General features: G+C 34.5%; 1 protein-coding gene across 1 annotated transcript; it reads right to left on the minus strand.

Annotated features, from left to right (window-relative positions):
• Positions 1–3,193: 3,193 nt before the first annotated feature.
• glrx3 (glutaredoxin 3) lies at positions 3,194–17,079 on the minus strand. The gene is made up of 11 exons (XM_006630401.3): positions 16,972–17,079; positions 15,561–15,669; positions 12,242–12,316; positions 11,428–11,629; positions 8,384–8,556; positions 7,842–7,903; positions 7,694–7,751; positions 5,442–5,494; positions 4,994–5,033; positions 4,456–4,548; positions 3,194–3,447 (listed from the first exon to the last, which is right to left on the minus strand). The coding sequence occupies exons 1-11, from the start codon at positions 17,034–17,036 to the stop codon at positions 3,397–3,399; spliced, it is 981 nt and encodes a 326-aa protein (XP_006630464.1). The 5' UTR covers positions 17,037–17,079; the 3' UTR covers positions 3,194–3,396.
• Between the last annotated feature and the right edge of the window lie 172 nt (positions 17,080–17,251).

Below are 17,251 nucleotides of genomic sequence, written 5' to 3' on the forward strand. Positions count from 1 at the left end.
TTTAAAGGTACCACCAGCAAGGACAGCAATTTCTTAATATGTGTAGAATTTAATTAAGGTGAAGGGTAAAGCTAATATAAAATAACTATATATTTTTTTCTCTATCATCACATATTTGTACTTCACTTATTGTACTTGAAGAAATGTGAAACACCAGTGAATTTACAGATGCCTCCTCACAATCAACCTTGATTAATTCTGCATCCTTTTCTCTTTTTATAGCTAAAGCAGATTCTGTTTTTTGGAGTGAAGGAAAAATTGGTCTCAGGGCACAAATAGCCACAATTCTTTAGGCCAGCCTTCTATAACAGTATCGTGTAGGGATTAATATGACATGACACCATGGGTTTGTGTTTTAAATAATTTAAAAAGTCTATAAAATAGAAGAAAATGACAAAATAAGACATTTGTTCTTAAGATGATTTATCTTTAGTTTAAGGTGATATGTTTCATACTGCAGTATAATGCATAAAGAGGACAACACAAGAAAAGAGGCTCAGTGCTGCAAGGGTATATAATTGACAGGTATCACCCCCCACAACATAATTCAGGTTTATGTACTCTCACATTCAATGAAGACATAGTTTTAAGAACTATTTCCATACTATGCAACAGATTAAATAAACGAATAACAGCTCCAGCAAATGTGATTCCAAAAATTCAAATCAAGACTTGCTTACAACTATTCACTGTGAGCAATAGCCTGAGGTCAATTCAATTCTGAGATAAAGGGTTCTGTTTTAGAAATTAGAACAGTCGTTATTAATACAATGTGTTCAAGACTTCTGGTGTTATTTTTCCTTTAACAGGTAGAGGAATATTACCTTTAACCTCTTAATGAGCCTGTGTGGGTGACTCAAGATTATTTTTAATGACTGCCCAGGTAAATTTTTTATTTGTATCTATAATATCTGGTGTACATTATACAAAACCATCAAGAAATCAAGACAGGAAAAGAAAAATATAACATAAATCATACCAATGAAGTGGATATCTTATAAAATGGTACATGAGAAGGAGATATCACGGCCCTTTCAAATACAACAAGAAATCTACATACCGTAAAAAGGATGTCACAATGTATAATAATTCTGCCCAAGTGCAAAATAAGCAACTTATTTTCATAATACAGTGAAAGCGATTCTACAGGTCTCTACACAAAGTTCAACACCTGCTCTCGACAAGCTATTTGCATTTGTAAAAATGAAAAGGACAATCAGTCCCTATGGTTGGATACATCATAAACTGCACTTCTGTTACTGATGATTCCTTCACTGCATGGCTGTGTAAATTTGCTTCCTAACACTCTACACACTGTGAGCCCATCATGAAACATAATATTAAACACACATTCCATAAATGCTTATTTTACAGCTCTCCATGCTGCAGAAATACACTGAATTAAAAAAAAATATTACTTTTTTAGTTATCATGTGCATCTTACTGGAATGCTTTATGTGAGGTGGTGTATGTACTGTCTCAGTCAACAAACAAAAATTGTAAGCTCCAAAATCTATTGCTGGACAACAGTTGCTTCATACCAATGTTTCTTCTCAGAGGTCTTTGCTAATAATCATGAATGCAGTGGAATACCTAATGTAACAGCTGAGCAATGTGATGGGCATACATGTATTTAAACACCCACAATCATCAGATGGACAGTTTATAGTAAATGATTTAGTTATTTTAGTGAATTGCAAAAGATTTTAAAAGGTTCTATATAAGTATTTGTTAGGAAAAAGCAGTTATCAATATTTTTAAAAAGACAGAGGTAAGGTATTTAGAAATCACAGCTTTCATATACTAGTTCCTGGTATGTCACTGATCTCAAGCCATGGAAGAGAATATTATACATAGAACTAACCTTTATAGGTCTAAATTATTCTATTACAGATTAAGCAACCTCTAAAACACTTAAAACTGGTAAAATGGGGAAGTGTGGAAGGAAGAAATTAGTATTCACATTGTGTACCCTGCTTACATACAGTTTTGAAGCACTAAATAAATCCTGTAAAACACCAACAAACTTTTAGATCTCTTCACAATCAACCTTGATCCATTCTTTCAGTGCATATCTTCTTCTCCTTAGAGCTAATGTATATAAGATGTTTAAGGAATGTATATAAAATGTTTAAGAAACAGTTGATAAAAACAAATATGTGCACAAATAGCCAAGACAATTGAGGTCAACCTTGTATTACATTATACTTTTGGGATGTAGTGCCAATATGGGCACTATGACTTTTCTATCATTTTATCAATTTTAAAACTGGCAAGAACAGAAAATTAACTCTCCTAAGTTACATTTCACAATGCAGTATAATGCATATCTAAAGATCTTATGGGTGTTTTAATGTGTATTTTATGTAGAAGTCACCCATTTACATATTTAAATAACCCTATTTTTAAAGCATTTTAATTACTATTGCATATTAGTATTTTTAATTTTAAAAATCTCATCTGTTGTAAAAATAAAATATTGACCTTTAAAAAGCAAGAGGTCATGCATTTGCACACACCTACACACAATGGCAATTTAGACACCATGTATGCATTGCAGTTTCTAAAATTAATTTTAAGGAACCAGTCCTCCACCTTGTGGTCAAAGAAATAACTTCCAAGTTGGTCTTTTTACTTTAAGTTTTACCAAATGAATATGTACTTTAAAATTAACAGACTTAAAAATCATTGCCCGAGTCAATGGTTTACATATCTTAATGTGTCTGACAGATAGCTATTTAACATGGTCATGTACAAAATATTACTAAAAGATGGAGTATTTGTGTGAGTTCTGTAATTATTTAACAGTCACAGGTGTGCTCATTACACCATGAAGATGCATTTCTTTACAGCTAATTGTGCAGCTCTGCTCTTGGAATATAGCCAACTCTCCAAACTTGTGTATGGAACACAGCTCACTCTCCAACATAATGCAGTATATCATTTGTGGTTTATTTTTAAGGAATGTTATGTACCTCTAACATGCTTCAGCACAAATGTGTCACTTTTTGCATACAGCAGTTGCATGCATACAAAAAAACATACACTAGTTCTAGTTACCGTGATAGGATCTGTAACTAATTTGACCTGTTTTTCATTTCATTGGAAAAAAGCTTCAAAGCCTAAGAGCACACATGCCTTGTCAAGGTTTCTTAGTAAAATGAATGCACAGAACCAACTGAAACATCAAAAATTACACTTAAAACAATTTTATTCTGATTATAGCAATTGAAACAATGTGATCATCATTTGTAATTTAATACTTATTCTTCAATATTTGTAATGTCTGGAAAAAAGCAAATTATACACAGTAGATGGATTCTCCATAGATCACCCCAGCAGATAATATATAAGAAAACTTAGGCTTGTCTGAGTCCCTTCCTGTGTCATCAATTACTAGCTTTCCCCATTCAAAACAGACTGCAGGTCCCCACTTTCTTTAAGTTCCTGTAAAGAATAATGTTGAAAATTAATTCAAGTTCTACTAGGACAGTCATTTATTTAACAAGTACACCATTTGGCAGCTTGCTCAAGGACTTTATTCTGATACACTAAGGAATTATCACTCATGGAAAAGTGGAAAGAAAATTTTAAAACACTCTTTGTAAGGTTTACTAGACAAGAACATTAAATGGTTACCAAGGAGATTTTGGGAAAGCTAAAAGCTCTTTACATGTCCAGTAAAGATAATAACATTACAAACTTTAGTCAAAAACCCCTTGTAGTCCAGGGTTTTGACCTATACTGCTAAATGCTGCAGTTAAAAAACTCATCAGTCCTAACATATTTTAAAATCTAAGAGTTAATCATTAACATTAATGAGTAGGTTTGGATCATAAACCTGTAGCACTCCGATAAAAACTGTACTTAAAACACTGTCAAGGGTTTATTGTTTAGACAGTGTTTAAGAGCCATCTGGTGGAAAAACGTATGCATTGCAATCTCCAGACATGCCTTTAATATACAGTAAAATACCAATGAAAAATGTATGGAACCTGATGAGGTACGTGTATTACATCTATATGTCAAAGTAGAAAAAGTACTAGAAAATAATTTATAGTATTACCAAGTAAGCAAAATGGACTAAAATGGACTCCCTCTTACATCTTTTCTTATATTCTTATTTTAAAAAATAAAAATGAAAATTTTGTCTTATTTTAGCAAAAATCTTTAAGACATCTGGAAACATACTGACTGTTTAATCACTCCTCTTTCCAACTCAAATTGTATTAAAAAAAACACACTGCATGTATATTATGACAATCCAGTTTTTATACTTTCTGAAATTAATGTAAATTTAAGATGTAAATCACCTGTAGTCTACAGGTGAATGTACAGAGAAAGACTTCAAAATGCAACCACTATTTTTTCCATTATTAGTATATGATATCAAGCTACCAGATAGAAACAAAAATAAAAAAAGCTTATGGATATGCAAAACAATCAGGAACTTACCTTCACAATGTCAAGTCCACCAACAAGTTCACCCTTCACATACAGTTGAGGATATGTTGGCCAGTTAGAATATGTTTTCAGTCCTTGTCTAACCTATAAGCACAGAATTGGAGAACAGAACACACATATTAGAATCCATTGTTTAATGTAACATTAATAAACACATTAAAGAAGATACATTTATTTCAGGATCTTCTCAAACACCTTTATATTAATGTTTTCTTATAAGCAATGTACTATTCTTTTAAGAGAGTGAGTGAAAATTAAAACTTTTCAAGTTTTCCACATTCTTTAAATCCTTGAGCATTTTCAGGTAAAATTATAAAAATAATAAATACACCACACCACCTTGGCTTTTAGGAAATATTACATAAAAAATCCTGCACAGCATGTCATCCACAACATTTGAACACTCATTTTATTATTTTTCACAAGAATGAGAATGTAAAATAATTAAAATAATTCTAAGATTTATTTTTCTGGCAACTGAACACCATGCTTTGCTAATACAACATTACATTATCTTGTCATAACCTACCTCTTCATCCTGTAGTATATCGAAAGTCTCATAATCAACCCTGCAGGAAAAAAAAAGTTACAGCAACAAGTGTTTCTTCAGACCCTCTCCAATTTATTCTGTTTACCAACTGTAAGATGAGTGGTTCTACACTTTGCTGCTAGTAAGATGATTCTTCTAAAAAACTCACTGCTTACCAAAATATAACATTTCCAAGCAAACGTTATTGACATTATTCTCCTAAATACATATACATGATAGTTTTTTTTTATCTTGGCACAACATTAAAATAAGTGATCTGTCTGTTTTTAATCACTGATTTGCAACTGGCTTAAATAAAATCGAACACAAAAATAATGTGATAAAGACATTACAACGTATTCTTTATAAATATCAATGTCTCAATATCAACTACAGGTTTTGAAACAGACTACCCTTACACTGTACATCAACCTTGAAAACATCTTACCCCGAGCTGTTCATTATTTCAAGTATTTGACGACTGAATCCACATTTAGCCATCTGTGAGATAAAATTATCAAACTGAATGAAACTGTACTGAAAGGGCAAAATAATGTGGTGTTATTAAATTCTTATTAAATAATCATATTGAAGTTGGTCTTTCTGACAGTCTGTGTAACAAGTCTCAACATATTTCAAGAATATAAAACCCTTTTCATAAGGAAAGTTGTTAATGGAATTAGAAAACATTATGTCACAGACAATGCTATTAAAAACGATAAATCTTCCTGCAAAATGATTTCATGATACAGAAATGAAGTCTCTTATTTTCAAAATATACCAAACCACTTCAAGAATGATAAATATCCACAGAGCTCATGATCTAAAAATCATTCAAGATAACAGAAAGATAGACTGTTCAGAAACTGCAAATGGAATAACAAAGCTGAAGCCTCTGATGTATCAGGTTAAATTTACAATTGCCATCTAAGAATCCATTTTCATTCTGTCTTTTAAGAAGTGGCTGGCAAAAGTGAATAGAGATCCTTATCAAAAAGGAGTAGCAAGTTGGAAGACACAAGGGATTACATTTATGCTACCACTGTGAAATTCTTTCATCTGTATTCCATAAAATATATACAGTGCAATTATATATTTTTATATAATTATACATACAATTATAGACTACATAATTCAGATAATGTTAAAAACCCAAAAGAATAGGACGGAAAATCAACAATTTGGAATATATTGAAAATGTAGAAATTAACCACAGGTATAGAAAACAAATAGGCCAAGAAAAACATCTGCAGCTGACAACAGAAAAATTATAAGAGCTATCAGGAATACATAAAAACATCTGTCAGTGAAATAGCCAATGACCTCCGAAGTGCAGGGGTGAAGCTATCACAATGCATTGTTAATAAACTGTGTAGTAGAAGTAAACCTCTCATCAACCCCCAAAACAGAAAACCTGAGGATTAGCTCAGAATTATACTGATGACCCAGGAGAGTTTTAAATGGGAACAAGATGACACCCAAGATAACCCTTTTATGAATCTCATAGAAGGTTAGTGTGTAGAAAAAACTCCATATACTCAAAGGCTTCCACTATATCTATGAAGCGCTGTCTGTGCCTCAACCTACATGACCATCTGGCTCACATCTTTATTGATGATGTAACCAATGATGGCAGTAGCAGAAGGAATTTTAACATTTACAGAAACATTTTGTGTGTGTATGTGGAAGAAAATGTTTCCATTCTTATTAACGCAGCATGCATATTTTTTTTTTACGCAGCATGAAAGTGACCTGAAACCTGGCAAATGCAAAAGATGAGTTTCTCATAAAAAAGTGGCAAATTTGGTCAAGTCAATCATAAGGACTTAATTTTCTATCTATCTCATGATTACAACTATAAATTGCTTGACTACAAAGCAAAAATAGCAGGTACAGTATGACTTGTATCACTGTACAGTCTAATCATAACAGCACGGCATAGAACCGTCAATTTGCCATAATTTAACTCCAGAACATGGGAAGGTAACATTTATTCACACCACTAAGTAGTCCTTAAATAAATTCCAACATTAAAAATCTACAATGACATGCTGCAAGGGCAGCAGGAACATGGCAGCTCTGAGCTGAACTACAATCCCCAGAAAGCAGTGAGAGATGGGAAACAGACTTGTGTGGGACATGTGCAGGATCCTGTGTGGCACTGTAAAGTCTATGTGGGTCTGCTCAGGGAGAGCCTGTTTTACCAAGACCTCATAACATACTACACTAGGTGTCGTGTCAATATAATCCATGCCATAGGAGCATTTACAAAATGCTAACTACAGGGGCATGAATAAATGGGATCCTTGTGTTTTCTGGTAAAAAATAATTATTTAGAGCTAATGGGACTTTGCTATTACGATTACAGTTTAACATTTTTAGAAGTTTTTAAAAACAGAACATATTATACAACCCATTTTATAGGGAGTATGAAAAAGTTTGGAGGACACTTTAATTATAAATACAAAATCGAGAGGTCATTCTGTTCCACATACATGGGAGAGTGAAAGCAAACCAATTTAACACAGTACTGTTAACAGATAAAATATAAAAGGCAATTATGTAGATTTAGTTCAAGAATATATATTTTGCATATTACCTTCATTAATTTGCAAAAAAACAGGATGCTGATAATTGCTGTGTGAGGAATTAATATTGCTTCGTGATGGACACAAAGAACTCCTCAATGATGAAACATACCTCTTTACTTCCTTTCATGAACAGCATTACTGGAGCCTTGTTTATCAAAGCCTTTAACCTATTGGAAGAGAGAATGAGCTCAGTCTTTGTAGAGGTTTTATTTATGCTTTTTAATTTGTCAGTGTGTACATGAAATTTTTCTTCTTACCTATGCTCTAGTGTTACTGCCTTCGGGCAGGTGTTCTCAAGCTCTCCAGATTCAGCAAGTTCCTAGAACAGAAATAAAAATAACTCAGAAACTAGGTCCCCACTCAGTAACAGAACCATTTATAAAATGCACTGCTGTTTACATAATTATTATCTCACACGGCAAGGTGGAGCCTTGCGTGTTGAGAGAAAGTGAACAAAATCCCCCGTCTCAGCACAGCACAGCACAGCAGGGCTCCTCTCTTTACTGCACAGGTGGACAATTTGCCTAATGAAGGAGGGGCAATCTAAAGCAACTTCAGCCCTTACAGTAATTATTAAATGGAGATGGTGAGCATGTGTTAGCGGGAACTAGCCACGGGGAAGCCCCTGGCTGATACAGCCCACCTACCCCAGCAGGAGACCTTGTGTCTTTAAGTGGAAATTGCCTCAGAGGGAATGTAGAGCTACTGAAGAGGAATAAAACAATGAAAAGAGCAAATAAGCAACAGTCTGAGCGCATAATGTGCTCTGGCACTTTGCTCCCCCCTCTCCTGTACAAACCTTTACAATATCCAGTCCTCCCACTAGCTCCCCGTTGACGTAAACCTGAGGATAAGTGGGCCAATTGGAAAATGTCTTGAGTCCCTGCCGCACTTCCTCATCCGATAGGATATCGAAGCTGCTGTATTGAATGTTTTTCTGCTTAAAAATCTCCACTATCTGCTTGCTGAATCCTGTAACGTGAAGAAGGAAAGTTTCTCACAACAATATACACAAATCTTCAAGGTATAAGATCGCCTACTTTAGCTATACAGCCACAAAGCATACTGTTTATTTTGTATTTATTGTTGTTTACTGTAGTTTATTTTTTAAAATTCTTGCAGGCTGCTAGGATCTAAGTGTAAAGCTGATGTTTCTAGAGTTGCCCCTTAAACACAGAAGAGTATCAGCTCCAGACTTCTGGAAGAACAGCCAAAACAAGCATAGGTTTTAAATGCATTCCAAGTTTAAGACACATTAACAATGGCTGCCTTGATCCATTAGACATGGGAAGAAACCAGAGCCAAATGAGAAGAAAAAATGTTCCCAATTGAAGAAATATACCTCTGTTTCAGTTTACTAAATAACTTTACATAAAACAACTTAGTGATGGGATTATTAAAAAAGGTTAGAAAGTAAGAACATGTAATTTGTATACTTTATTTTATACAAATGTTTTGGATAACTCTGTTGTCATCGTCATTGCCTTGCAAACTTTCATTTAAAAAACTCAAAGATGCTATTGATCAAGGGTCATAGTCAATCCAATTAAAGAACAACCAAATTAAGCAGACCAAATCATATTACGATAGCTAAATGATGCTAGTTTTACTAGAATTAAGAATGACCTTTTTATAGTAAATCCATTTCTAAAATGCTGTATTGTCAAGACTTTATTTTCACAACAATACCAAACTTGACACAATGATAATTTTATATACATTATATTTAAATTGACCTTCCTTGGCTTTAAAGATATAATTCTTATAATCAAATACTAATCTCCATGGCAGGTACCTTGACACCTTACTTTCATGTTAAAGAAAACCTTAGAAGCAGAAGAAAATAACTTTGATGTTCTTCGCATTGCAGCTTCACTGGTGTGTTATGGCCCTTTGGGTAAACGTATTTGCTATGGGGTTTCATTGTTAAATATGAGCTTCTACATGCCCTTGTCTTCATCTATGATGTAAAGTGATGTGTTTTATTTATATTTGTGGTGTGCAGTTCCAAGGAGTGATTTTTTTCCCTTCGTTCTCTAAAGTAAGGTGAAGTGTTAACTTCATGTAGAGCCTGCAGTAAAATACTGATTCTGATATTTGCCATTCATCTGGGAATTCATTATAAAACAGCTAGAGGCTGGATGCTGATGGTTATTCAGTTGCCAATATATTAACTTGTTTCTATTACACCAGGCAAACAAGCAGTCCAGCTGCTTTCTTTGGCTGTAGGCAACATCTACCAGACAAGGAAGATTGATTGGAGGTGTTTTGTTTTTTAAGGGTCAGGGATGCGCACTGCAGACGTTCTGCTTCAGGATAAGCAGCATTAAAGCTTTATTTCTTAAAATAATGGAGAAAAAAACTTCTGTTATGCAAACATTAAAAACAAAAACTATTCATATTTAACTCTTTGATACCTCTACCTGATTCCAAGGTTTACTAAGTGCATAAAGTAAAAAGCTCCTTTAAAATGTTCATGAAAGCATTAATCAGAAAAACTCCTGCATATCTGACAGCATAATATTAAGACACTTTCATAAATGAAATTTTCATTACTTTCTTTTGAGATCATGTCACTACCAGTTTGGAATATTTAGGAAAAAAGGATACAGTGATACTGAAAACATCAGTTTAAAAATTGGAAGAAAAATGCTGAAGACATTTAAACGAGAGCAATGTTTGCTCCTCATCCAACAAGCGTTTTCATGAATCTAATGCACTTTAAAGGTGTGTGTGTATGCTACAGCACAACCAGAATTATCTTATACTTATACTTTACTGTATGTTGGGAGAACTAGAAAGCTAAAGCAACAAACCTACATTAGCAATAAAGCTAAGGAAAAAAAGATTTTCTTACACACACAAATTAAATCAAAGAAACCTAGCACAAATTATATTCAAAAATGTTTCCAAATATTTTTAAAGCTGAGAATTTCTGAATTAAGGGTGAACTAAATTCATCTGAAGAACACACTGATTAGATATCTGTGTGTGAACAGAAAAATAAAACTCTGGCTTCACTCCATGAGGAAATTGTAAACTACTTCAATATAACCATAGGGGGCTCTGAACTCAATGAAATGCTAAACAGAATGCCATACTGTGTTTCATAGAATTCCTCTCTAGACCAAAACAAAAACAACAACAACCAAATGCATCACTAATAAGCAGTTCAGCTACACATATGCATCCACAGGATATTCTCCAACCATCATTTTGCAGCTGACTCAATACCCTGTAATATACTTGTGCTTGACTTGTACATTACACTGATGTAATATTAATGATCTTATTTTTATTCTCCTTTTTGACTCGCCCAGTTTGTGGTTATCAAGCCTCAAATGAATACGCTTTGTTCCAGCTGTGATGCGTCTAATATACTCTCTCTATTTCAGTTTCTGTTCATGAGAGCAATTTTATCTTCTGGAGCTTGCGTGTACCTCGCAATTGAAAAATAAATTGTTACACTGGCAAATATTGATAGGCACAGTTAAAGACATTTATACTGCAACAAGCAGTAAAATCTCAATTAAAGATGAGATAAATTAAATATACTGTTTTAAAATGGTCACTTTTATTTACTGCAAGATTTTAATTCCACTGCTGATCAATAAATTAATTGACCGAGATAATTTCTTTGGTCAACTTTCCCTCCGCCTTTCCAGACCCTTAGCAGCGTGTTATTTAGAGGTACCTTTAATTTTTAACATGTTGCCCTCGAGGAATGCAGTTATGCATTATAGGTCTATACCAACTGGGCTTTCTTAAAACAGCGAATCAGATTAGTACCCTGTGGCGTTTCGCTGGATCCCTACTATCACACGGACACTAGGATGTATTTACCACAGCGGGGTTCCTGGGGGGATCCCTTCATGAAAAGCATGCAGGGTGCGGCATTGATCAGCTTCTTCAGACGCTCATTAAGATCCTCTTTAGTGGGAGCCCCAGATCCGGCAGGAACCGCGGGGCTGGACGCCAGGCGCTGGACCTTCTTGGTCAGCTCCGGGGCATGGGCTCCATCCAGCCTGTCAATCTTCTCACAGTTCTGGCAGCAGCAGAAAACGACACTAACAATTGTTCTGACAGTCTTATGGTTACGTTTTATTGTTCACGCTGAGCTGTAATTGTTATGAAGAAGGGACAAGGAATAATCTGATGAGTTATCCATAGGCAATGCTCAGAGAAGGCTGTCACTTCACTAATCCAGACTCCAGGTACTCCAAGCACATTTCAGATTAAGTTCTATAAAAGACACTTTAATAGACCTCCTGTAATTCACCTATTTTCTACAAAGTGAGGTTCTGTACAGTGTTATTAAAGAAACCACAGCTATTAAGTAGTACTGTGGTATAGTTAAGGTCGGATTTGGAGCTGTAGTATTTAAGGCTGCTTTATGAACTTTCTACAGAATATTGATTTATAGTACATTTAACATTAATAGATTTTTAAATGCTAATGTCCCCAACTTTAAAGTGTTAAATATGCTTCACATCAAGAAAGAGTGCATGTAATAAGTGGAAAAAATTATCAAACGGATGTTTATTAACACAAAAAGATGTTCTGTGTTGAATTTTATGTTCAGAGAAAATGCATCTTCTCAAAGAAAATATGTAACTGTTCCACTTGAGTCATTGAGGTTAAATATTTGAAAGCTTACCTTAAAGAAAAGGAAAGTGGGGACGGAAGTGATCTCATATTTCTCAGATACCTCAGGTACCGCTTCTGCTTCCAGCTACCAGGAAAACAAAAGAAAATGATGTTAAGTTTGTTTTTGTTCTCATTACCAACCAGGAGTTCTCTTCAAACTGAGATGAATGGAGTCAGAACACTTCACTTATCTGATACAGGGTTAACCTGTAGGAGGAAAAACAAGGATTTAAGATGCTATAACAAGCACAAAGTATTTCACCCTCAGCCCAAGGAAGACAGCACTTACATTCTTTCTAAAAACAACTCAGAAATATTCCTGTATATCTAGAGATCACATAGGTATTTATCAGGGAATACTGCAATGGGCAATAAACAGACATAAATCTGTGAGGTGAATAAGTTAAAATATTTACATGCCTGATTGCATTCACTTCAAAATTGAATTGTTCTTAATTTCAACCTGTTTCTGAAGACTTGTTTTTCTGTTCATGTAAATGCAAAAATATTTATCCTCTTTTTATCTGGTTTTGGATTTTATGTTTGATTTGTATAGTGCTTTGTGATTACTTGTCATGAAAGGTGTTTTATAAAATACATATTACTGTTCCACAAAATATAATATATACAGTCAGAAAATGTGCTTTTTTATGCAGGGGTTATATGAGGTTTTGCATCATTTTTTGCCCTACCTGCAGTGAGTGCAATGTCAAAATGGGTTCAGAGGTTTTTATTTTACTACACATTTCAAGAAATGCCCTCAGGCACAGAACGAAAATGTTGATGCACTACTGACCCAGTAAATTTTCAATCGTATTTAGCTACCAGATATTGAAATCCATAAATCACTGACCCCAGTTATGTCATGATTACAGCACTTATTTTCCGCCTCTAGCAAATCTTGCTGTTTGCTCTATTGACAAAATCCATGGACCAGTACATCATAAGTGACACACACATACACAAGAAATCTAAGATTATAAAGCAAAAATAGGAATTTTTGCTATAATGTAATGATGGCCAATACATATTTTTGTGAGCTCTTATACTGAAGCATATTTTATAAGACATATCTCTATAAGCATGTTAGATACTAAAAGTCCAATATAGTACAGGTCTACTCAATTTCAGAAAGGATATAAAGGAAGAAGAAAAGTTTGAATGAATTTGTAACTGAGAGTTTTTTTGCTGCTAAATCAATGTTGGGCATATTCCTGCAAAGATGAAATATCAGCACAAAAAGACTGAGTGGGTTGTTGTTAACCTAACCATGCATGCCAAAATATTTTTTTAAAGTGTCTGATACAACTTAAATGTTCTGGTGTGTACTGAAAGCAAATAAGGAGGATACAGTTTGAAAGTATTCTCTGCAGTTTTGACAGCAGTGAAGTAAAAATGCAAAGCAAAAAAAAATGACAATGAAAAATATGAGTTGCTAATAACAGAAATGTAAAGATAAACACATGGCATAGAGCTTCCTCAGCTGAACAGCTTAAGGGTATTTATGTGCATACAATCTGAGAAACTGACACCTCAAATCAGAGGATTTGCAAGACTGTTATTATTAAGACAGTGTGTACCGATCACTGTAGGGGAGACACAGGTCTTTATCCTTGTGCCTAACTCAATAGATAATGAGACCATACTAGCAGGCAAGGTCAGAGAAAGCCAGTAGCCCAGTGCAACCAGGTCCTCTGGGGCCAAAGAAAGAGAAGACTTTATGAGTTTTGAATAGAGCAGGAAGAATTCAAGGGTAGAGTTGGGGGGCAGAAAATCTATTAAAATGAAAAATTATATAGCTGGGTTGCTGGTATCAAGCAGACCTTGCAGAAAAAAAAATACAGATCAATCAATCAGTGACCTGTGTTCACTTTAAATTACAAAAACCAATCCTGAACTGCTGGCAGATCACTTTTGAAAAAGGCCAGGTTCAGCCTTGTGCCTAGAAAAGTAACAAGAGCCATTAGAGCACCAAAAGCAATTTTGAACTTCCTAAAAACAGTTTACTTGTAGCAAAAAAAAAATTCAAGAGTATGACTTACATTATCAAGTAAGACACTGACTTCCATTCTTCTAAAACACCCTCCTTGTTATACTACCGTTGGAGGCCCTATATTTTTCTGGTTCTTAAAAGAATAAAAGTCTAACAAGTACATTTTTAACAAACAGTAAGCGACTACCACTATAATATTGCTTAAACTTGTATCTACGGCTTCTGTGCACATTAAGCACTTCCTCACAAGAATGTTTTATCTTTGTTTCACTATGCGACACGAGCAAAGGAATAGGTTTACCATTAGTTTCAAATAACATTATCTATTTTCAAAAAGAGGGAAAAATTACTTTGGACCAACTGTAATAATGTTTAAGTAGGTAGCTGCGGCAGCATGCGCACACTGCAAAGGGACACGTAAAGGCTTATCCCATGCTGAAAAGAAAACAAACAACGTTTTGGCTGTGGAACCTCCTTTACACTTTCACCACTGGTGTAGGATCCATGGCGAATCGTTCTGTTTCTTTTCTTTTCAGCATGGAATATAAACCTTTACCTGTCCGTTTAGTATAAGGTTTAGGCACACAATGAAAGTTCCATTTTATTTATGTAAAAGACCAGCATAGTCTGGAGCCAAAAGCTTTTGGAGATGGAAACACAAGTGGCTCACTCGGTAAAGGTGCTTGGTCAGAACAGAAACCAGAGCTCAGAAATTGCCAGCTTGTATATAGACTTCGTCACTTGCTGACTGTAAACAGGTATTCCAAAGCAGCAGTGCCCAGCTTTTTGTTAATTAACTAGGTTATACTTGCTGCATGCTAAGTAGTGCCAGTGTGAGCTGCATCATGCCTCCCACTGGTGCAAGCTCTCCTGTAAGGCACTGTGGGGCTCAGGGAGTGTAAAATCTAAATAGGGGACAGGAGGCAGTCATTATGAGCCAGCATCCCCATAACACCAGAGATCAGATGGAGAATTGAGAAATGAATTTACAGGGAAATGTAGATATGCAAAACCGTACATTTTATTCTAAATGTTGAAAAATAAGCTTGTAAGGATTGTGAAAAATAGACAAGACCCTGAAATTAAGTGCTTGTAAAAGAAAAAAACATATGGCCTGGGTCTGGTGTGAGTGACACATTAAATGGAAAGTCGGCCTATTGTGATATGGTTAGCAAATACAGCAAATACACAAAATTGAAAGAAAAAACGGTTATGGTAATATCACAAAAGGCATAAACTGTGATACATTAATGTATCAATATACATTGTAACAGTATAACAGTGTGCATTTAGAGTGCTGAAAATAGGCAATGGTAGGTTTCAATACTATACACACCTTTATAAATGTCACCTGTGGATACTCCTTCGCTATCTCTGCCATCACATCATTCATTTGGGTGCACTGTGGAGCCCATGATGCCAGGAAATGGATAACCACCAGAGACCTGGCAGGAAAGACAACAAAATTAAAGTATACATATGCACATTTACAAAAGCTCAGATCTTTTAGACAGGTTTATTGTCATTTTTTATACTACAGAGGGATTTGTTTGCTTACAAGTCCCATGGATCCAACACCTCTTTCTCTCCTAAAATACTTTTTTCACCACCCACCCAAGCTCTCACATAAACTGTTTTTTACTGTAAAACTGATGCAGTGAAAACAATCTTCCCACAGGTCCTCAGGACAGAAATTTGCAGAGCCCAAACAGAAATCTGTATAATTAAATATATTGTTTTCCAACAGCAATTGTAAAATTGCCTCTTTATGCAAAATATTTTACTTTAAAAAAAACAAAAAAAATACAATAAATCTATTTTAACTCAAAATAAAGAGTTTTTATCGTGAAGGTTACAGACTCTACACTTTTCTTTAGATTAAGGTACTCCGCAGTCCTAAAATGACAAATGGGTATTTAAAAAAAAATAATTTAAAAAATGTGAAAATAGTTTAACATATACATAAATTAGATACTGTTCCTTTCTGTTTGATTTAACAGAGCAAATGCAAATAAAACGTTGATTACAAAACTATTACATTTTACAGTACATTCATTTTTTACAGGAACGAGCAGAGGTTATGTAAAAAGGATATTTTAGCGTGGAATTAACGTCTCTTACTTTTCAATTACAGTTTCTCAACAAATTATATTCTTATTTCTCCGTATATCCCATAAATACTAAAACATTACGGACATATCCCGAGACAGAAAACACAATGGCTTTTCTGTCGCAGTCCGGGAAATCGCGGCCCGAGCATCAGGCCTGTCAAGTAGTAGGTTCGTCCAAGACAACTGTAAGATGTTGCTTGTGATGCAAAATGTATTAAGATCATCAATCCATATCACAAAGGCGAAACACTATGCCCCGATTCACCATAATTTATTCTGGTACAAAAGAACAAGCTTTTTTCTTATATTGTAAGCAAGTTCCCCTTTGTGTTATTTTATCCAAAGAGATCGATATTTTATTTTATATTAACACTTTCACAAACATAATTAAAAGGCTAGTGCTATAACGATTCTAAGGTTATTTTAATTAACATACTTTTCGAATATTTTAATATATTTTTGCACGTACACACAATGCCTTTTTCCGTGACTTTCCTGTAGCCTTCAGACTGTGACTATGCACTGCTTTACTAAGCCAAAACTTTAAAATCACACAATGTCAGTTACAGCTATTTTAGAATGGACATTTCACAGCTTTCACACATATCAGGTAATCATGTAAATCTGGATACATACTTTCCTGCATTCTTTAACAAATCTTCAAATTGCTGCGAAGAAGTGGCTTGCACGAAATTCGCCATGCTGACAGACTGAACTAATCGAACAGGAGTCGAACTACAGTTTGAGTTAACAAGGCATTAGTAACAGCACCCGAGGATAAGGAAACATTCAATTCTATCATTGAGGGATATTAGAAAACAATACTTGAAGATTAATATAGCCTCTCAGAATGTTACACATTCGAAATATTTTTTAAACGTGTATCTTTTTGGCTAGATGGTGCATATTTCTTCTT

The sequence above is a fragment of the Lepisosteus oculatus genome, chromosome 4 (genome assembly GCF_040954835.1).
Source record: "Lepisosteus oculatus isolate fLepOcu1 chromosome 4, fLepOcu1.hap2, whole genome shotgun sequence".
Taxonomy (NCBI): domain Eukaryota; kingdom Metazoa; phylum Chordata; class Actinopteri; order Semionotiformes; family Lepisosteidae; genus Lepisosteus; species Lepisosteus oculatus.

Coding starts and splice junctions, on each gene's coding strand:
- glrx3 (XM_006630401.3), bottom strand. CDS start 17,036: ATGGCGAATTTCGTGCAAGCCACTTCTTCGCAGCAATTTGAAGATTTG. Junction 12,317..15,560: donor CACAGGTGACATTTATAAAG/GTGTGTATAGTA, acceptor TTTTCCTGGTAG/CTGGAAGCAGAAGCGGTACC. Junction 5,034..5,441: donor GAAATAATGAACAGCTCGGG/GTAAGATGTTTT, acceptor TTTTTCCTGCAG/GGTTGATTATGAGACTTTCG.